Source organism: Nothobranchius furzeri, chromosome 12 (assembly GCF_043380555.1).
Source record: "Nothobranchius furzeri strain GRZ-AD chromosome 12, NfurGRZ-RIMD1, whole genome shotgun sequence".
Classification (NCBI taxonomy): Eukaryota; Metazoa; Chordata; class Actinopteri; order Cyprinodontiformes; family Nothobranchiidae; genus Nothobranchius; species Nothobranchius furzeri.
The window spans coordinates 24309504-24332769 of record NC_091752.1 but is presented as its reverse complement, the minus strand read 5'-3'; the positions used below and the strand labels follow the sequence as shown (position 1 = coordinate 24332769).

The following is a 23266-nucleotide window of genomic DNA, read 5'->3' as shown; positions in this document are numbered from 1 at the left end:
CGAAATCACGGCATGAAGATGACTTGTTGATGATTCCCTAACCCTGCTAACCATTAGCATTAGCAAGTCACCACACAGCAGAACTTCTTCAGGCTTGATGTATTTGTGGGCATAAAACACCAGCGTTGTAGAGCAACCTGAGTCAGAGTCATGTTGCTGTAAGTCAATCAGGGGTTAGAAAATAGCACTCCAAATCCTGTCGTCTGACCAGTGGCGCCCCCAAGAGGTGGCCAGGTGTGGCAAGGGCCACCCCACTGGCCACACCAGAGGAGACCATTGTTCTTTAATGAATCATATCAATGTTCACACAAACTATAAAATAATAGTATTTAGCAAGACATAAATGTAAAAACCAATAAAAATATACAATTAAAGAGTAAAGAAATAATCAGGTTAAAGTATGTATGTTTCTCCTTCTCACCATTTTCAAAACAAAAGTTTAAATCTATAGTTTTTGTGGATGCTTTTGTGAAGTTAGGAATAAAATTCTACAATTTTTTTTAACTGTTTGAAAGTTTTTTTTAATGAAAAATTAGTGTTCTTCAGGTTTGAGGTAAATGTGTTAGATGCATATTGTTTTTAATGAAAAAGAATAAAGGAGCATGCAATGCTTCACCACAGGCTCTCTGTCATGTTCTGTGTCCCTTTGTTCCCCAGCCTCTCCAGTTCCCACTCCAGGTTTTCCTCTTGTGTCCCATTATTATCCCCAGCCCTCTGTAGACTTCCCTCAGGTGTCCTTCTAATCATTCCCCATTCCTAGTCAATCTTAATTTAGTCCTCCTCCAATCTAGTTATTAGTTGTTTTATTTTTGGCCTCATGAATGATGATGAAGAATGGTGTTTGGGGGAACACACACGCATGGCAGTTAGAAAAAAAGACTTAATTTTGTGTTGCTATTTTTGAGCTTTTTTCAAGCTACAGAGTAATCCATCCATACAGGGTGTGTATGTGAAGGGGTGAATGACTAATTGTGTTGTAAAGTGTCTTGGAGGGTTCTAGGACTCCAGAAGGCCCTACATCAAACACAGGCCACTTACCGTTTACCATACATTTTCTTCTGCTCATCCAAGGGCCAGGAGGGAAGCCCAGACATCCCTCTCACTAGTGACACTTCCCAGATTCCTCTGGGAAATTCCAAGGCATACCAAAGCCCAAAAAAGGTACATAATCTCTCCAGGACGTTCTGGGTTTTCTCAGGGGTCGTCTCTCAGAGGTTCTCAGATAAAACTCCAGAAGGAGGCGAACACAATGTCTAATTCTAAGCACAATCCACCTCAGCTGCCTCTTATTGATGCAAAGGAGCAGCAGCTCTATGGACCCCACAACCAAAATCACACATGTTGCAATTCTTCCGCTCCCGTTTCACATCAGATTCACATCTGAATCGATTTTGGTTGGAAGGGAGCTTGCAGGTAAAACGCCTCTAGTTTGTTACACTCAGATTTTGCATTGGGTGGAAAGAAGGGGTCAGACTGAACCCAGCCATAGGACAGAAGCTCATTCCTCATGTTAAAAGGGAGTTTTCGTCCCCACTGTCGCTACATGCTTTCTTAGTGCAGAGATTGCTGTAAAGTCACTAACACAAGTCAGTGACTCAATATAATCTGCTGGGTTTCTTTTGTAGGAAGAAACTTTTAACTAACTGGCACAACAAACTGGAGTCAATGGACTGATAGGTTCAATTGGAATGTTTACTCTGTGAAGTGCCTTGAGACGACTCGTGTGATTGTGGAAATGTAATAGTATTTTAAATAAAAAGAGCCTTTTTAAATCCTCAAACTCGTAAATCAAATCACTTGTAAGTCACTTTGGACAAAAGCGTCTGCTAAATACATAAACATAAACATAACATAAACATAAACTCAAATCCCGGTATGCGTTCTAGAGGGGACCGGTCTGAGGCTTCACTAAGCAGGCTTACCAATGAAGAGGCAATGGGGCATAACAGTCATACTTCACATCTCATGGTCACAGTTTAGAGGGACCAGTAAATTCACAGCTTTGCCATTCAAGTCAGCCCCCCTGCATCTTGCAGAGGCAGTGAAAGCTTATTTCCATGACATTTATTAGAATGTAAAAATGAAAGAATGAACAGAGCTTATAGAAGACTCCTCCAAGTCCTTCGGATGTAAATGTCAACTCGTCAAGTCAAATTAATGACATCTGAAAAGAACATTGTTGGGAGAAACCCAAAATGGATAAAATAATGTAAAAACTGAATGTCATAACTGTAAGCTCTCATGTCAACATCTATTGTTTGTGTTGCTTCTGTCAGCTTATATCATCAGCAGGTCGTGCACCAGGAGTTGGTTCATCAAATATATCCTGAAAAAGTTTTTTTTTATTTCGTTTTTTATGAAAAGCCCTGACATTCAGAGCTTTGAAGTCATTTAAAAAGAAGAGCAATAGAAACCGTTTCTACCACCATCAAAATGAGATAAGAATGCAAAGTTTCCTATTATTTACAATTTTTTTCACAAATATCCCCATTCTAAATATTTTTCACATCACATTGAAATATGTCAGGATTTTTTTAGCAGTGATAAAGAATGATAACGTAAACAAACCAAAGATTTTTTTCCTTGCCGACATCCAGCCTGACGCTAGTAAACACGGAGTACATCTTTGCTGACACAAGTTGTAAACACTTGAGCCATTTCAGATGTCTGTTTCCTCCCCTGCTAGCCGCGCTAATGGACCCACATAGTTTCTTGTTTTCTGTAAATACTCCAAAATCATCCTTCTCTCGCTTTTTTTGCCTCAGCCTTTCCTCCACGCAGTGACGTTAAAAGACATTTCAGAAAAATACAGTTAAAAGGGTCGTCTTTGGTAGGGTTTGAACAACGAGCAGGATGAGAAGACTAAATTTGTACTTTCAGCCAACATGTTAGAAAACGGAGTTGACCTTTAAATGTTCCTGTAACTGAATCATGTCAGTTCTTCAAAACATTATCCACTTTTGCAATTTTTAATTAAGGTTTTTGTTGTTTCAAGCTGTTTCTAAAATATGAATTTAATCATGGGCTGCCTGCTTTACGACCTTAACCCTGATTTTAAGTATCTGTGCAGATTCCTCAATAAGTGATGCTGCTTCAATGATGTATTATTTACACATTTTACTTATTTATTGCAATGCATTTCAGTGTTTCATTATGAGTCCCCACAAGGTTGAAAGTTATTCATGCAGTCATAAAGAATCAAAGGGGAAGAGAACCGAGAGAAGAGTTTATAGAATTATTATACCAGTTTTTCCTTTTTTTTTTGCTAAATACATTTCAATAACTAAAACTTTTTTATTAGAACAATAATTCCAAACAGATAAATTGTGATTTATTAATTAAAAATCAAATTAAAGTTAATTCCAAGCAGTGTGTGTTTGTGTGACTAAAAGTAATATGATTATTCTATAAACTTAATTCTACTAACTTACCAGGCGACTAAAATCATATATTAACATGTTTGGATTCATGTGAGTCATTTACATGATCAACCTTAGTACCTATGATCATTTTTGTGCATCATCCCCTCCTATTTGGGGCATAAACAAAGTAAATAAGATGGGTAATGAGTCAGAATTGCAAGCTGTTGCATCACGTTGGCAATCCTTGTGGAAACCAGAGCTGCGTGTTTTTACTTGAGAGGCTCCATTTAATTTCTGAATGGTGTGAATACCAGTTTAGTCACTGTGTTGAGATCTGACAGACTCAATTCTCCATTTGAATCTCAAACAAACTTGCTTGAGCCATCATCATTCGTTCATTGGCATTCTTAGATAAAACGTAAAGTGGAACTTCACTGAAAGAAAATGTTTTATTCATTAGTTTTGATTACAGAATGTAGAATAGCTTTATTTGCCTTTGAATCAGCATTCCTGTATACTGTAATGTAGTTTTAGTACAACCATTCCATCAGACATACAGCACATGAAACACATAGACTGGAAAACTATTTCACTGTGGGCATGCAGCCATTGTAGTTTTCCCATTATGCGGATAAATAAATATGAGTAACATGAGGGCAGGGAAGGATGAGGGAGAAAAACATGCACCCCCACTCTGCTCCCTGCAAGAAACTGAGTTGGCTTGCAGGAAAAAAAACACCTTTGACATTAAAAGCATATATTCAGACAGTCACAACATAATCAAACGTGAGGTGGGTGGGAGGGGTGGGAATACCCATGTGTCTGAGGGAGACCAGCAGCTAATCATCAGCACGGCCTTCAACCTCTGCTGCCCAAGAGGAAAGTTTCAGGGATGCTTGAGCACATAGTAAAACTGGGAGTGCTAGCAATTTTCTAGGACCACCCCTGGCCACCCCTTGGGGGCACCATTGAGCAGAACTCTGGTAATATTGAATCCAATTTCATCTTCCCATCCTCCAACGGACAGCCGCAACGGACACATAAACTTCCACTTGTCCCAGGAATCCAACATACTAGCTCTTTTCTCATTTCTTAACATGGAGAAAATTTTTAACGATGGCATTCAGTCACCAGCTGACCAGATCCATAATTAAAAAAATTCTGAGAAAATTTCAGAGAGGTGCTCCAAGTAAGACAGCACAAAGAGTGGGCAATTGGTCACTCTGAGTTTGTCATGACTGACAGATCTACGTCACACTGTTACTTAACATTCATGAAATCACCCATATTGACTTGCAATGGGGAAGACTGTTGGCGATTTAGCGTCCAGAAAACAGTACAGAATGTCTCAGCTAGTAGAAGCTAGCCATTAGCATTAGCAACTCCACCACACAGCAAAACTCCTCCAGGCTTGTGTTATTTGTGGTGATAAAACTTCAACATTGCAAATCAGTGGTAGAGTTGTGTTGCTGTTAGCCAATCAAAGGCGAGATGTCCAAATATCAGGAAATATGACTCCAAATTCTGTTGTGTTCAGCTCAACTCTGATCTGGCTCATTTCTAAATCAAATCAAATCAAATCAACTTTATTTATATAGCACTTTTCATACAAAAAATGCAACTCAAAGTGCTTTACAGATTAAAATGGCCCCATAGATCCCACATTCCCATCCCAGCCCCCCTCCCCAAGTATAAAACAATTAAAAATTACAGTTCCCCTCCCGCACCCAACTTCCAAAGTGGACATACAATCACCCGCACACACACACACACACACACACGCACACACACACACACACTCGTGAACACCAGAGGAAACAATAGGCTGAGTTCAGATGGGTCAGGTAATGAACGACACATCATCAGCGGAGCCATCTGCCTTGGCAGCAACAGATCCACGGCAGCAGCCAAGACACCGGCCCATGACGCCCAGAGGCGTAGGGCAGAAACCCCCACCAGTGCCCGGGCACTACCTGGGGAGCGCCCCGGCCGCCGCCGCCCCTGACCACCGGCCCCAAGGCAGAGGGCTCCGCAGAGGAAACACTGGAGGATTTAAGATATATAACATATAAAATAATAAAAGCTAATAATGATAAAAAGTAACTGATAAAAAGTGATTATAAAGATAGTAAAAGAAAACATAATCATATAAAAACACTAAGATGTATATAAAATGATAAAAATAATAAGAGAGATAAATATGTATTTATAGATAAATAGTAATCAGTTAAAAGCTAAGCTAAAAAGGTGGGTCTTGAGCCTATTCTTAAAAGCCTGGATGTTCCCTTCGGACCTGAGGTCCTCCGGCAGCCCGTTCCAAAGGCGAGGGCCGTAATACTTGAAGGACGCCTCGCCGTGGGTGTGAGTCTTAACTTTAGGGATAACTAGGAGACGGCTGCCAGAGGAGCGCAGAGACCGCGAGGGTTTATACAGTAAAAGCAGTTCTGAAAGATAAGAAGGCCCAAGACCATTAAGACACTTAAAAACCATTAAAAGAACCTTAAAATCAATCCTGAAACATACGGGGAGCCAGTGCAGTGATTTTAAAACCGGAGTGATGTGCTCCCGCTTCCTGGTCTTCATCAGGACACGTGCTGCTGAGTTTTGTAAGAGTTGTAAACCTGAGATGCTCTTTTTGGGAAGACCAGAAAGCAGGGCATTGCAGTAATCAATTCTACTGGTTACAAAAGCATGCACTAGCGTCTCCGTATTGGCCCGAGAGAGAATGGGGCGGACTCTGGCGATATTCTTAAGATGGTAAAAACCTATTTTTGTGATGTTTTTAATATGGGAGATAAAAGTCAGCTCAGAGTCAAAAATAACACCCAGATTCTTCACTTGTAGTGATGGATAAAAAGACATTGATTGTAGTTTAGGTAAAAGTTTCTCTCTCTGGGCCTCAGGACCGATGACTAAAACTTCAGTTTTGCCCTGGTTGAGCTGGAGAAAGTTTTCAGTCATCCATGATTTAATATCTAAAATGCAATTAAAAAGTGTTTCCATTGGCTGAGAGTCATCAGGAGACACGGAGATGTACAACTGTGTATCATCAGCGTAACTGTGGAAATTCACCCCATGTCTCCTGATGACGCTGCCCAGAGGGAGCATATAGAGGTTAAAAAGTACTGGGCCTAGAATTGATCCCTGAGGCACCCCGCATGTGATGCTGTGGACCCCAGAGGAACAGGTATCCAGACTCACCATAAAAGTCCTGTCTGTGAGGTAGGAAGTAAACCAACTGTGAACAACACCAGAGAGGCCGATCTGTTTTAAACGGGTTAAAAGAATAGTGTGGTCTACTGTATCAAAGGCAGCGCTTAGATCCAGCAGAACCAACACTGTTGCCCTCCGAGCATCATAATTTGTTCTAAAATCATTTAAAATCTTCAGAAGGGCCGTCTCAGTGCTGTGGTTCACCCTAAAACCAGACTGAAATTTCTCTAGGACATGTTGGTGGTTGATAAAATCATTAAGTTGTATTAAAACAAGCTTCTCTAAAATTTTGCTTAAAAATGGTAAGTTGGATACCGGTCGGAAATTGTTAAAGTCATTAAAATCTAAATTGCTCTTCTTCAACAGGGGTCTGACCACCGCCCGTTTAAAAGCAGCAGGAAAGACCCCCGTCTGAAGGGAACAGTTCATCAAAGTTAAAATCTCATCTCTAAATGAGTCATAAAATTGTTTAAAAAACCTTGTGGGGATAGGGTCCAGAACACATGTGGTAGGCCTCACTGAGGAGAAAACTTTATCAATAGTCTCAACTTCAACCAAGACAAAACTGTCCAGTGTTTCCTCAGGTAGACACACACTCTCAGATTGATCGGGAGCAGCATGACATTGGGTGGAAAAAATGTTACGTCTGATGGTGTCTACCTTCCCTCTGAAGTGGGCTGCAAACTCCTCACAGAGAGAGTCTGAGGGTGTTTTCTGGAGAGAACTAAATTCACGACCCAAAATATTTGTGACTGTAGAAAACAGAATTTTGGGATTATTTTTGTGTTCCGAGATGATTTTAGAAAAGTAATTATTTCTGGAATTTCTAACAGCTTTGTTGTATGATTTTAATAATTCCTTGTATATTTGTTTATTAATTGTGTTCTCATATTTCCTCCATTTTCTCTCCGCCGCCCTGCAAGATCTTTTCAACATTTTCAAGTTTTCATTGCTCCAAGGGGAAGCCGGTTTTGGCTGTAGCTTTTTAATCTTAGGTGGAGCGAGCAAATCCAGAGTAGATTTAAGTCTGCTGTTAAAATCATTGAAGATAAAATCACAGGGGGCATTTAAATTAATAGGAGGGATCTTTTTAAAAGTTTCCAGAAAACCAGCAGCCACTTCAGGGGTTAGATGGCGTTTCATTACAGTTCTCACAGAGGTCTCCTGCTGAATTATGCTGGTAATGCTAACAAAAAACACACACAGAAATGATCTGAGATCGCTAAATCCACGACAGAGGACACACCGGTGGACAGACCATATGTGATGACCAAGTCCAGGGTGTGTCCTCTGTCGTGGGTTGGTTGTGCAACATGTTGTGTAAAATCCATATAACTCAAAATGTTTAAAAATTCAGTGGTAAAAGGGTCTGCAGGGTCATCTATGTGTAAATTAAAATCACCAGCTAAAATAATACTATCAAAAGAGTTGTGCAGAATTGATAAAAACTCGGAAAATTCCTGTATAAAAAGTGCACTGTGCCTCGGAGGCCTATAAAGAGTAACACACAAAATCTGAAGATCGCTGAAAATGGCTGCACAATATTCGAATGTGGTGTAGTTATCAAATAAAACATGTTTTGCGGAAAGTGTAGATGAGCTTATAAAAGCAGTTCCGCCTCCCTTTTTTCCGTTTCTTATTGAATAAGTAAAATTAAAGTTTGGTGGGGAGGCCTCTGTGAGAACAGCAGGAGCATCTGAACTCAGCCATGTTTCTGTCAAAAATACACATTTAAGATGATTATCTAAAATGAGGTCATTTATAATAAAAGTTTTGTTCAGCAGAGAGCGAACATTTAAAAGAGCCATATTGATAGTAACTAAAGGTGGAGTGACTGTGTGATTGACTGGGGGTGAGATTATTGACAACTGTTTAAGATTATTAAGATTAGCCCGGTTAGTTTTATGTTTATGTGATCGCTCTCTGCTGATTACAGGAATGTGAGAGGTGTGCAAGGGTCCAAGTCCGATATGTGGGTTACTGTTAAAATCATAACTGGGTTCATAGGATCCTGGACCAGTGGGACATCATGATGTGGGGGGAGGAGGTTGGGGCGTGGGGGCAGCTGGGGGTGGTGTGGTGGGTAAAGGTGGTCGTGGGCAGGCCAGGCTCATTTTAAGTGTGTGGGTACCCTGTCTATTTAGATGGAGTCCGTCAGGCCCAAACAGATGCTTCCTGCCCCAAAAAATTTTAAAATTGTCAATAAAAGCAATGTTGTGCTGCACAGTGACAGAAGAAAGCCAGGTGTTCAAAGATAAAATTCGGCTAAAGCGTCCAATTCCTCTGTCAACCGTGGGGATGGGGCCAGAGATAAAAACACACAGATGTGTGCTTTTTAACAAGTTAAAAAGATGAATAAAATCACGCTTGAGGAGTTCAGACTGCTGCATGCGGGTGTCGTTGGTGCCAGCGTGGATTATTATTTTACTCACTGTTGGGTGATTGTGGATGAGCTCTGGGATCCGTTTGGCAATGTCCATGACTTTCGCTCCGGGAAAACTGTGAGTGACAGCTCCACTCATCCTGACGTGTTTGATAATAGAATCTCCGATGATGAGGGTCCTTGGTGGCGGGTCGGCTGGAGCAGAGGATCCGTCCGGGACCTGCTGGATGTTGTTCAGCGGTTCCCCGGGACTGCAGCGGTTCTCCTGGGCCGAGGGCTCCCTCCGTGGGTTTGGGGTGAGGGTGGCAACTCCTCGCCGTGCTGGGGCTCCAGCCCAGGGCTGGGCGGGACGTGGATGGCCGTCGGCGTCCGACAGCTGCTCCCGCGGCGGCTCGATGCAATCGGAGGATGGTACCGTGGAGCTACAGGGCCCAGAGGCCGTCAGCGGAGGGAAGTCCTTCTCCAGTAGCGCGAAACGGTTGGTGAGTGGGAGGCCAAATGGAGCAGATCGATGTCTGGAGCTCCGGGCCCCCCCACCGCGGCCAACCGTCGACCAGGCACCCTGGAGCGTTGGAGTGGAGCAAAGTGGGAATTTCGGCTTGGCTCCCTGCTGGAGCCAGCGCGCCCTTTCTGCCTCCTCCGCAGTTATTTCGCGGGCCTCCGGTGCCCCGAGGCCGCTTGGACTACCAGCGGTAGGTCCACCCTCCACAGCCCCGCCGAGCTGGTACGGGATGGTATCCGCCAATTGAGCGCTATCGGCGGCGGCGAGTGTATGGCCAAAGATGATATCCACGTCCCGTTCGTGGTCCTGGATCTGATGTAGCGTGGAGATCCTCTGCTCAAGCTCCAAAACCTTCTGAGAAAGTTTGTGGCATCCGTCACACCCAGGACTGCAGGTGAGTGGAGCCATTGTGAGGTAAAAAGCAGTCCGAACTCCAGTTAAAATGTGCCAGATAAAAGAAGGTCCTTAAAAGCTTTCTTGGGCTAAAATCAGTTAAAACCAGTCATCATTAAAAAAGAGATTAAAAGGGAAATAAAAAGGCGTGGAAAACAATTAAAAAACAATTAAAAAACCTCCACCATCAGTGAGAGCTGTCACAACAAGCTGTCACTTCCGTGTCTCTTCTCTAGTCCTCGACTGAGTAGCCCTCTAGTACCTTGACGAACAACTAAGTCCTTCAGGGGTACTTCTGAGTTAAAAAATGCTCATGAAATACGTATGTGGTTAACCAGGTAGGTTTTAATGTTGCAAATTGGCAACGCCTGCCTCCAGAGGGTTAAACAGGCCCACTCGACATTTAATTTCATTTAGTATGGCTTACAAGGCATTAATTCCTACAAGAGACCACTGCAAATGTATTAAAAAAATGAGTAAAGTACCACTTTAACCCTCCCACTGTCCTAATGGGTGTGACCCCGTGAGGAAAGTTGACCATTGAGCAGGGTTGATGGTTTATCCCTTGGGTCCATGTGGCGGAGTGAGGAGTGAGCCACTTCACCCCTGCCACATAAGCCTTTTTTCTGACTCTGTAATCATACGTTTGATCTAATACAGATGTGCATGGTGAGTCAACTCTGGAAACCATTTAACAAAATGTTGGCATTCATCCTCACACCCTGCATGCACAGTTTTGTTCAAATAAAAAACCTAAAAAACAGAAGAATGTTAGACCTTTATATAAAACGGAGGATATGTAACACAACTCTTTGTGCTGTGAAAGAACAACAGGAAGTTTCATGCGTGAGCCTCATAAGTCCACTGTTTTGCCCCCAGGTACACAAAAATGAAGACAGCCACAAACATCTACATCTTCAACCTGGCCCTGGCTGACACTTTGGTCACGAGCACGCTCCCGTTCCAGAGCGTAAACTACCTGATGGGCACCTGGCCGTTTGGCGACATTCTCTGCAAGATGGTGATGTCCATCGACTACTACAACATGTTCACCTCCATTTTCACACTCACCACCATGAGCATCGACCGCTACGTCGCTGTGTGCCACCCCGTCAAGGCGCTGGACTTCAGGACACCACGCAACGCCAAGATTGTCAACGTCTGCAACTGGATCCTGTCCTCGGCCATCGGGTTGCCTGTCATGTTCCTGGCCTCCACCGCTGTCACTCGTAAGCACACTTAAATAGCCCATCTCCAGAGGTGATGAGGAGAAATCTGCCATCCAGTTTAGATTCACTGGGAGCTCATTGTTGGTGTGAAGCTAAGTTTGAGCATCACACTTAATGAAAAATCAGATAAAAATACATCAGCCTTCATATAAAACCTTGTAGTTTGTGATGAAGTGAAAAGCCATTGGCCTTGTGATTAAATTATGTTTTAGCTCATTAAACTTTATGCAAGGAAAATTATCGACAGGAAGCACTGGGTTCCCAATCTGCACGTTTGCACACAAAGGCTTCATAAATGATACATTTGCATCCAGTTAAACACAGATTGCAGCACAAACACACACTCCTAATGAGCACAGTAAACACAAGAGCTCCTCTGACCTCTGCATGCTGCTCTGTTCCTGTCGGATGTTTAAATAAAACATATGGAGATAATGCAGTGTTTAAAGGCCATAAAATAATAATTATTATGCTGCTTTCTTTGCCTTTCGTTGTCTGTTACCTTTAGTATTAGCAGAGGAAAACACAAAATAATGATACCACTCAAATAAAATAAATAGATCTTATTCATTTGCTTTTTCTTTTTCTTCATGATGTGTCTTGAGGTGAATTTGTTGTCCTTGGCTGCAGCTCTTATTAGTCATGGTAGCATTTGAGTCGTGTACAGCCAGTTTAAAAAGTGAATACAACATGTAGTAAAAACGACTGAGAATGTTTATTCACTTTTGCTAAATAAGCATCAACAATTGATTCAAATGACTGAGTTGATGGCTATTTTTATCAGATTAAACAGTTTCAGCCAAAAATAAACAAAAATTTAAATTTGTGCTTTTTGCATCTTCTGACTGAGAACCTTTTATGTGTTTTGCTCTGTGTTGAGATGCATCATCTCTCTGAAACATGCATGTAATCATAATCATGTTGACTATACAGTTTGTGTGTGTGTGTGTGTGTGTGTGTGTGTGTGTGTGTGTGTGTGTGTGTGTGTGTGTGTGTGTGTGTGATCTTGCTCTGCACAGATTCAAACATTATTGACTGTAAGCTGATTTTCCCCCACCCCTCCTGGTACTGGGACACCCTGATGAAGATTTGCGTGTTCATCTTTGCCTTCATTATGCCTGTCCTCATCATCACCATCTGCTATGGCCTCATGATCCTGCGACTCAAGAGCGTGCGACTACTGTCAGGCTCCCAGGTGAGAAAAATATTTTTTCACCCAAAACGCATGAACTATGTTTGAAGGTCATATTTAAAAACAGAAAAATGCTCTTGGGTGCCAATGAAAGGCTGCTTTTCTTTTCAAGAGCTGATTCATTATATTTTTAAGAGAAATCAAGGACAGCTGATAACTTATCCAAGCACTTGGAGAAATTGTTCCCACACTGTTCACGAGACAAAGCAATTAAAGTAAAATCAACATACAAATGAGTCCGTTTTAATTATACACTCGGAGCTTTAGCTGCTACTTTTCCCCTGTTTTTAGCATTGTTTTAAATTACTTTCAAATGTCCATCTTTTTTGTGCCACGATTATTTTCCCCGTTCTTTCGTCACAGGAGAAAGACAGAAACCTACGTCGAATCACCCGCATGGTCCTGGTGGTGGTCTCCGTCTTCATTGTCTGCTGGACTCCCATCCACGTCTTCGTCATCATCACGGCTCTGATCAACATCCCCAGCTCCACGCTGCAGACCATCACCTGGCACTTCTGCATCGCTCTGGGCTACACCAACAGGTGCAAACTCACAGCCGATAAATATTTTAATATATGTCTGAATTTGATTTCTGATTAGAATGATCCCAAATTGCTTTAAAATCATTTAAAAATGACCAGTGACATGACTTTAGAGATGGCTTGTTTTTAAATGTTAAACTTTTGTTCCCCCCTGCAGCAGTCTGAACCCGGTCCTTTACGGCTACCTGGATGAAAACTTTAAGCGATGTTTCCGGGAGTTCTGCACCCCAAGTCCTTCGGTGTTGGAGATGCAGAACTCGTCCAGAACAGGTGCCACCAGCCGCAAATTCCCTCAGCGTGAACAAAACACTGCAAACACGGGCGATAGGTCCAACCAGCAGGTAATCAAATATTTATTTGCTTGAATTGAAAAAATAAATGTCATTTGATGATTCTTGAATAGTAAATTAGGAGTAAAATAAAAAGTTGGAGGATGTAATTATTTATTTTTGAGAAAGTAAAACATTTTTTACATAATTCTAGGGGGTATTCATAGGATTTCTTTCTTTTATTGTAAATTTCAATTTTTTATAATTTTTTTTTCACTTTTAAACAATATGAGAACTGACACATTTATTCTATAAAAGCCAGTTTCAGTCCTAATCAAACTTTTGTGGCTTTAAAAAGGATTTTAAAAGTCTTATATATCTTGAAAAGTGTGAAAAAAAAATCAACAACCAAATAAGACAAAGCAGCTTTACAGGTGCTGGCCAGTAAATTAGAATATCATCAAAAGGTTGAAAATATTTCAGTAATTCCATTCAAAACGTGAAACTTGTACATTATATTCATGCAATGCACACAGACCAATGTATTTCCGATGTTTATTACGTTTAATTTTGATATTTATAGGTGACAACCAATGAAAACATCAAATCTGGTATCTCAGAAAATTAGAATATTCTAAAGGCCAATGAAAAAATGTTTGTTTCTCTAATGTTGGCCAACTGAAAAGAATGAACATGAAAAGAATGTGCATGTATAGCACTCAATACTTAGTCGGGGCTCCTTTTGCCTCAATAACTGCAGTAATGCGGCGTGGCATGGACTCGATCAGTCTGTGGCACTGCTCAGGTGTTATGAGAGCCCAGGTTGCTCTGATAGTCGTCTTCAGCTCCTCTGCATTGTTGGGTCTAGCGTATTGCATCCTCCGCTTCACAATACCCCATAGATTTTCTATGGGGTTAAGGTCAGGCGAGTTTGCTGGCCAATCAAGGACAGGGATACCATGGTCCTTGAACCAGGTGCTGGTGGTTTTGGCACTGTGTGCAGGTGCCAAGTCCTGTTGAAAGGTGAAGTCTGCATCCCCATAAAGTTGGTCAGCAGCAGGAAGCATGAAGTGCTCTAAAACTTCCTGGTAGACGGCTGCATTGACCCTGGACCTCAGGAAACAGAGTGGGCCAACACCGGCAGATGACATGGCACCCCACACCATCACTGACGGTGGAAACTTTACACTGGACCTCATGCAACGTGGATTCTGTGCTTCTCCGCTCTTCCTCCAGACTCTGGGTCCTTGATTTCCAAAGGAAATGCAGAACTTGCTTTCATCAGAAAACATAACTTTGGACCACTCAGCATCAGTCCAGTCCTTTTTGTCCTTGGCCCAGGCGAGACGCTTCTTGCGCTGTTTCTTGTTCAAGAGTGGCTTGACACACGGAATGCGACACCTGAATCCCATGTCTTTCATGAGTCTCCTCGTGGTGGTTCTTGAAGCGCTGACTCCAGCTGCAGTCCACTCTTTGTGGATCTCCCCCACATTTTTGAATGGGTTTGTCGTCACAATTCTCTGCAGGGTGCGGTTATCCCTAGAGCTTGTACACTTTTTTCTACCACATTTTTTCCGTCCCTTCGCCTGTCTGTTAATGTGCTTGGACACAGAGCTCTGCGAACAGCCAGCTTCTTTAGCAATCACCTTTTGTGTCTTGCCCTCCTTGTGCAAGGTGTCAATGATTGTCTTTTGGACAGCTGTTAAGTCAGAAGTCTTCCCCATGATTGTGGTGCCTTCAAAACAAGACTGAGGGACATTTTAAAGGCCTTTGCAGGTGTTTTGAGTAAATCAGCTGATTAGAGTGGCAGCAGGTGTCTTCTATATTCAGCCTTTTCAGAATATTCTAATTTTTTGAGATACCAAATTTGGAGTTTTCATTAGTTGTCACTTATGATTATCAAATTTAAATGTAATGAACATTGGAAATACATTGGTCTGTGTGCATTGCATGAATATAATGTACAAGTTTCACGTTTTGAATGGAATTACTGAAATATTTTCAACCTTTTGATGATATTCTAATTTACTGGCCAGCACCTGTATTTGTAAAGTACATTTCAAACACAAAGGCAATTCAAAGTGCTTTACAGACGCAAGAACAGCAAACACAGAAAATCAAACTAAGAAATGTAGATATTCATTTCTCATTTAACAAACAGATAAAAGGCATAGTCAAAAGGTTAGCAGTTAAAGTGCAAAAAGTGCAGCATAACAAACATTTATTCAAAGGCTAATGAATACGTGAGGATTTTTAATTTTGATTTAAAAGTTTCTAGAGTTGGGGCACATTTGAGGTCATGAGGAAGCTGATTCCATCTGTGCGCAGCATAGTAGCTAAAAGCAGCTTCACCTTGTTTGGTTCTGACCCGAGGTTCTACCAACTGACTGTTTCCTAAGGATCTGAGAGCCCTGCTGGGTGTATATACAGGAAGGAGATCCAACATGTACTTTGGCCCCATACCACTGAGAGATTTGTAGACTAGTAAAAGCACTTTAAAGTTGATTCTGTAGTTTACTGGTAACCAGTGTAGAGATTTAAGAACAGGGGTGATGTGCTTGGTTATTTTGGTTCTTGTTAAGACTCTAGCATCAGCTTTCTGAATAAGCTGCGATTGTTTTACAGCTGTTTCTGGAAGACCATGAAGACCATTGCAATAATCCAGCCCACTGGAGATGAATGCATGAGTTAGTTTCTTTAGGTCTTGTTTTGACATGAGACCTCTGATTCTTGCTAATTGATGGAGACGGTAAAACGCTAATCTAGTTATAGCATTGATGTGAACAGGGAAGCTCAGGTCTGAATCAATGGTAACACTAAGGTTTCTAACCTGAGTCTTTGTCTTTATTCCTTTGAAGCTAAGTTGAGAAATAACCTCTATCCTATCATTCTTATTTCCGAACACAATAACTACAGTCTTGTCTTTGTTAAACTGAAGGAAACCTGTCATTAACTTGCTCTATGCACTGACAGAGTAAGTCTAGGAGACCAGATTCATTAGGTGATGGAGCTATGTAGATCTGGGTGTCATCTGCAAAACTTTGGTAGGTGATGTTGTTATTGTTTATGACCTGACCCAGTGGAAGCATGTAGCGATTGAAAAGCAGTGATCCAAGAATCGGGCCTTGGGGGACACTGCATATCAGTGCGATTTGCTTTGATTTTTTTCACCAATGGAAACATTATTCCTGTCTGCAAGTTGTGATTGAAACCAACTATGGGCTGTACCTGAAATTCCCACCCAGTTCAGTAGTCTATCAAAAATAAATCACTTTCTTTGTTACTGTTTTTTGCACTTATTTTTTTGAGAAATGAAAAATATTGCATTTGTGTCCCAATTGAAGATAAGTAAATTAAAATGAAAACATCCAATTGTCTTGTAAAGAATGTGCATATGTATTTTCACTCTTCAGTTGTTATTTTTTATTTTTAAATCCCAAATATGCTTAATAATTTAGACAAATCTGATCCAGTTTGTGTAAAGTGGCTGTACACTGTAAAAAATTACTGTTTATTTAACAATGATAAACCGTAAAACCATAACAGGAAAAAACCGTCAGCTATAAAACTATTTAAAACTGTTGATTTAATGTGGTGTTGCCACTGGTGAAAACAGTAATTTATAAATTCTTTGAATAAAATACATATTCCCACAGTAAAGCACTCTTTCGTCAGCTTTTTTCATCAACGGTATAAACACTATGATTTTTACATTTATTAATTGAAAACATTACAGCTTTTAATTGCTGATAACGGATACATGGTGTAATTTAAAGGCCCCGTGTGTGAAATTCACAGAAATCATAGTAAAAAGATCCGACTCTTTAGCACCACGCAGTTTATAGTTGGTATTGCAGCTATTGGAGCCCCCGAGGATCAAAAAGGGTTTTTTTAATCATTATTTAAAACTTTATTAACAAATATAACAAATACAATACAAAATCGTGTTGCTGTAAACGGCAGCATGTCATCATCTAATTCCAGCTTTCAAGTCAGCGAACAGGTTAGTTGTTTTCATCTAACTTATTTTATTAATTTAATCTAAATAGGTTTTGAATAAGAAAAACTTTTTTATGTCAGTTATGTTTGCTAATAGCAAACGGCAGCTAGTTAGTGATGACTTCTGACTACAAAAAATGACAATATTTTGTTCATTTTATTTGAGAAATGTTATATTTCTATTTGCCATTTTGGAAATATACAAGGTAGTGTAGTCTGTAATTGTTTTCTCTCCGTAAACAGAGTCAGATATCATCCGATGGTTCATCAGTGAAGACAGACAGAGGACGAGGGAGAGGAAGAGGGCGAGGAAGAGGGAGAGGAAGAGGGAGAGGAAGAGGGAGAGGACAGACGTGTGCCAGCGCACAGAGAGGCAGAGGTGTTAGACATGCGACAGAAGCAGGGCAAGCATCCCAAGATGAAGGAGCCGAATTTGCTCAAACCAGCCGCAACGTTCCACGCACAAGAGGAAGAGGCAGAGCTGCAATAAAGTCTAGAAGATCGGCGCTTTCAAGCACTTTCAAACTATCCCGTTTCTCAAGTTTGCTTGTAGAATATGTGTGATCCTCCATCGCTAGAAGTACGGTGTGGCTAGTTTCTTCTTCTTCTTAGTTACTTTGTCAGACTGCATGCTTACAAGGCGCACTTCTGCCCCCTGCTGTTTCTTTGAGGTTACATCATTTAAAAACGCAAACATCAAATGCGAAGCTTAATATGTTGTATGTCCCTAAAAGGTCACTGTATTTTAAGATGGCGCATGCCATATGGAGCACCGGTCTGCTTCTTTTGTCTAAAATATTAAAATATAAAGCTAATAATAATGCTTAGAATAAATGCTTGTTTGAATTATCATTAAAAAAAAACAAATTTGAGAATGTGATACAAGAAATTTGATAACTTATAAGATGAAATATCACACATTGGGCCTTTAACGTTGTGAATTTTACATTAATGTCACATGAAAACACTAGATTATACAGCATTAGGGATGCAGATTTTCCAAGATTTCTTTAACAAGTTATTGATGCCCTTAACGATTATTAGCCATTAGCCATTAAGTAAATTAATTTGATCATGTGACAAGCTCACTTCTTCTGTGGTGTTTCAGTCAACATATTTTGGTAGCGGCACTCGCGTGCCTTTTAGAGACACAAAAAAAAATTGTAGCAGTTGCTGGGGAGAATTTACTTCCTGTTTCCCAGTGAGCTTAACGGCATTTAGGTGAAGTCTGGCACAAAATAAACAATCAATGATGAACAAGAGTCTGCTTCTAGACCTGCAGAAGGAGAAAAAAAAGAAAAACAACACACAACAATACAACAGGAGCAAACAATCACTGTATCAACCTGATGAGAAAATATTAAATCAACAATGTTTTACTGAACAATCACACGATAATAAATCACAGTGTATTAAGTGCCAACCACAGCCTCAAGGCATGTGTTGAACGTGCCCAAGTCCATACTTATGAGAGCACCATGTGAGCACCTGTGTGCGTACCCGCGCTTGCATATGTAAGGTTTCTCTATAGGAGCGTCCAATAGAGAGTGTGAGGGGCCACAGATCTGCCCCCAAAGATGTGTAGGAGCTCCAAGTCTCAGAGATCCAGGAGCTGCCCCAGAGTGCAGGGACCCCAGGGAGACTGCAACCAGAAAAGCCCCTGCCCCCCTCGAGAGGCGCAGAGGATTGCCCCGGGGGGCCACAACCAGCATCCGGCAGAGTCCTGTGAGATATCAGCGGCAAGCCCACAGGCCCGCCCGCAGCCTCCCACCCCCCAGCCAGCCGAGCCCAGGACCCAGGGGCGACCAACCCCGCCGGGGACCCAGCAGAGCCCAGGGACCCAGATCCCACCAGGCAGCCACCGGGACTGATCAGGCAGACACCAAAAATCTTAAACCCCCTAACCACGAACACTCAGGCAGACCAAGGCACCACACTCCACACCAGGTGTGGCAGGGGGAGGGGAGATGAAGATGTATAGCATCAAAAGAAGTCCCAGGAGGAGGGAGGAGTCAAAGGCCCCACCTGACATATACAGTCATACACAGACACAGTAATACACTCCCTCCCTCATGCTCACACATACACATACAACCAAAGACTTACAAAAATGCATGCCGGACACCCACTCATGCTCCCCATACACACCCTATTCACTCTGGTCCCGGTACTGCTGCACATGGGGTAAAACCATTACCGGTTCCCAGAGTTCGACCCTTTCTGCTGGGATGCTGATGAGCAGACTCCCCCGCCCAACACTGAGCAAAGCAACCCACCACCCCAGACCCCAACCAGATGGCCAGATCCCCCTCCTAGCCTCCAGCTCCGGGAAGCCAAGCAACAACAGAGGTGTGCTAAGACCCCTAATCTCCCTCCGCTTGCTCCAATATAGTGTTAGTGCATGTTGATGAGGTGTAGTCCATGGCTGTGGTGAGCGGGCAACGCGGGCATCGTCTAGCCTACGCCAGCTGATGCCACCACACCACCCCACTTGCACCCACAGCCCTTAGTGTCTAAGTGCAGTTTAAAATGGGAAGTGGGCACCAGCACTCAGAATGAGGCTGAAAAATCCCCCTGCCAAATGCCGTTGAATGTGCTCACTCCCAAGACCCCAAGTGTTTGCGTGGAATGTCGTTGGTGGAAGTGTTTATGGTGCAAATAAAATTGGGGGGCAGATTGCCACAGGAATGTGGAAATGGGGTCCATACCTGCACCCCCTGACTTGTCCACCCCCCCAAGGTCCTATGTGCATGTTTGTGTGATGATGTGAGGGAGCAGGAGGAGAAAAATGTGTGGGTATGGGGAGGAATGGCTGGCTGGGCTTAAGCCCTCCAGGGAGCCAGCTCCCCCACTGGCCCCAATAGGCACCTCTGTTGCCAAAAGGCCACCCAGGGCTCTTTTATCGTAAAATCTAAGATTTTTTGACAGTGTAACATGACAATGAGTTCCCCTATCAGTAATATTATGGACTTATCTGTGAAAGAAACGATTCACTGTGGTAAATTGCAACACTTTTAGAGTGAAAATATTGGTTGAATTGACACGGACACACTTTGTTCTCCCTCTGCAGGTATGACTAGCCTTGGAGGGGTCGTCGATGGACTCTCGCTGTCGTGGTGGCGTTGCCAACGATGATCTCAACTCAGAACTCACACAGGTCACCACGGGGCTTTAATCCCACGCTCGGGGGAACAAAAAACCACACGTGCACTTGGACAAAGGTGGCTGGCACATTTCATGGTGGCTGGAAACCTGCTGACTTGTGCTCAGAAGCTGCGTGGCTGCATGTTTGTTTGTACTCGGCAGTCCAAATTAAAAACAGCATGAAATATTTAGATTAAATTAAATATTTATTAAAAATACCACCATAAGAAGAAGGATGTTCCAGGCAGTATAAAAAATCTAATGTTTTATCACTAAAATGTCTTTTGCTCTCTGGTTATATGATGATTTTTATAGACTCTGCCTCGCTGATCTGCTTCAACATCGCTGCTTCGTCCAGGTTCTGCCAACAGATCCATCATTTGCCTTCATAACTCAATGCCATTCCTTTGTCAGAAGTTATTGCTAAATATTACCACATGTCAAAATAACACGGTGAGTTATTAAAAATGTGAATTTCAAGTGTTCCTTCACTCAAAAGCTCCAAGGCTTTATGCCTGCGCGGGGACTTTTCTGAGCAGAAAGTGCAGTTGACAGTCATTGGGATCAGCTGTGCTTTTCCACAAGCCTTTGTGCAGCTGCAACAGGGGTTGACCTCAGAGTTTAACACCAATCGGCTTGGCACCACGCTGGACCTGGGTCACTTCAGAATTATGGAGTGGTCCATTTCTGCTCCTCACTTCAGACGATACATAATTCTTCAATCCAACTTGAGGTGTATAAAGCCTTTGAAAGCATGATATGGCGAGTTCTAGGTTCTCTCCTGTTCAGACAGGAAATCATCTGTGTCCACCACAGCGGACGCTAGTGCCAAACAGTGGGTGCTCCAAACCAGCAAACAAGATGCATCAGCTTGTTTGAACTGCACACATAGCATACTGTTAAAAGATCCAGAGCAAACACGGTGTATGATTAACCTCCGTTTAACAGCCATTACAGCGGCTTTAGGAGGAGCCATTTCTCCTCTGGGGAGCCTAACAGGTGAGCCTATCGGAGCTGGACATCTGGTGTCATCTGTAAAACTGCTTAAGTGTTGTCGCGTATCGTTGTGCAAGATGCCTTTTATTTCCCAGTTTCTCTCTTCACTGCATTCAGTGAGCCAGTATTTTTATGAGACTTTATAAAGAAGGAAACGTTTACCTCATTGCATAACGTATGGTGTTGCTTTTTTATACGCTACTTTTAAAATAAGTAATGAAAATGTGTTTCTAAACAGACACTGCAGGCGTGCTCATTTCTGACTGAACACGGAGTTTAACTTTTGTATTTTGAGAGAAAAGTGAAATTGAAGCCACACTGTGCACACAGTGGGTCTATTTTTGGTTCATCTTGATAAGATGTGGCTGTAGGTTGGATGAGATGTGTCATGCTGCGTGCCACGTGCAAAATATTTTCTTAGATTTTATTTAAAGGTGTGGAATACTGAAAAAATGTTTTAATTATTATTTCTGATTATAATTAGCCACTGAATAAGTCATGCAGGCTGAACATGAAAATCGTCTCCTACACCTATCTCCTGCATTAGCTTCTGATAGGAAATAGGCGGTGACTCTAGGATCTGAAAAGCCTGACAGATCTACGTCATACTGTTACTTAACGTTCATGGACTCACCCATCTTGACTCGCAACGGGGAAGGCTGTTGTATGTTTCGAGTCCAGAACACAGCAGATAACGTCTCAGCTAGAAGAAGCTAACCATTAGCATTAGCAACTCCACCACACAGCAGAAGTACTTGTGTTATTTGTGGAGATAAAACATCAACATTGCAAGTCAATGGTAGAGTCATGTTGCTGTTAGCCAATCCGGCGCAAGATGTCCAAGTATCAGGAAATAAGACTCCAAAACCTGCCATCTGAAGCTCAGCAGGGATGTGGCTCCCCTAGAGTGTTCCACCCCTTTAAAGTGCATCTAGTGCGATATTGGAGAAAAATAATGTGAACAAATGGGCCAGTCATCTCTGTTTATGTATACTTTTTTTTCTGTTCTTGTAAGAAAATCCTGAGGTAATCTCTCTCAAGAAAAAAAAGAAACTCTAAAAAAGTTTGTTGTGAAATCATTGTGAACTTTAGCTCTTTCAGGGTTTCAAAGGTAACAATTTTCTAGACAGAACTGATGGTTTTCTGTGAAATTTTCTAAAAAACCAGAGTGCTGTGACAGTGTTCCTTTGTATCATTGAATTATTTCTGCTCCTGAAAACACAAATGTGTCCCTGGACTCATATGAGTAAATTACATTCTGTGAGTGCAGTGAGACTTCATTAAGGCCGGTGGGTTTAAATCCGACCTTGTTTATTTAAATCCCCAGCCGAAAAAAAAAGCACACATAAACATGGTTTTTACAGCTTAAAAGTGACTGTTATTGCTTTCTCTAATTACACATACAATAATCAGTACAGCTTCTTTAATTGAATTTCAAAATGTCGTTTTTTTGTTATCTTCCTGAACAGCTAATCAGGACTTTTCTTTGTTATTTCTCTGTATAAAAAGTCCTCGTATGATAAATGTCAATGAATGTCATTTTTCGTTTTCATAATAGAGAACTGAAGAAACAGTGCAGTAATGGTGGGCTGTTTGAATGATACAGTTTGGGTAAATGGCAAAAGAACCACAGAAGGGGAAATGTTACAATGCTTGGATCATTAAAACTGCAATAGCAAATTTACAGAACAAGCTAGCTTTTAAACACAAACACTCACACTTCCTGTCTGATGTCATCTCTAAAACTGGAAAACCCACTTTGCCACAGTAAACGAGAAAGCGCTAAGTACCAGTCGTTTTCTAGGTCCAAATGTCTTTTCTTGTCCGTGACTTCAAATGTTGTTTTTCTTCTTGGAACTCTGGTAGTTAGTCCTGAATTTGAAGTGGTAGAAGCCAGCTGTTTCTCCTGATATTTGAACCATGGACCACTCACACCAGTGGTGCTAAATATGAGACTGTGTCATGAATGAAGGCCCCAGGTCGGTTGGTTTTGGTTTGAGCCGAAAGCTATACTATGTTAGAATGTAGTTCACTCATTCACT

General features: G+C 41.8%; 1 protein-coding gene across 2 annotated transcripts in view; it reads left to right on the top strand.

The window, feature by feature from the left end:
- The window catches only part of oprm1 (opioid receptor, mu 1), a 54309-nt gene extending 31465 nt beyond the window's left edge, over positions 1 to 22844 (top strand). Inside the window, exons 2-6 of one of the 2 annotated variants that reach the window (XM_054750215.2) lie at positions 10733 to 11082; positions 12102 to 12277; positions 12638 to 12816; positions 12974 to 13157; positions 20155 to 22844. In XM_054750215.2, the coding sequence (XP_054606190.2) occupies positions 10733 to 11082; positions 12102 to 12277; positions 12638 to 12816; positions 12974 to 13157; positions 20155 to 20160 (895 nt within the window). In that variant the 3' untranslated portion in view covers positions 20161 to 22844. The other variant, XM_070541969.1, reaches the window with a different exon arrangement.
- Positions 22845 to 23266: the final 422 nt, after the last annotated feature.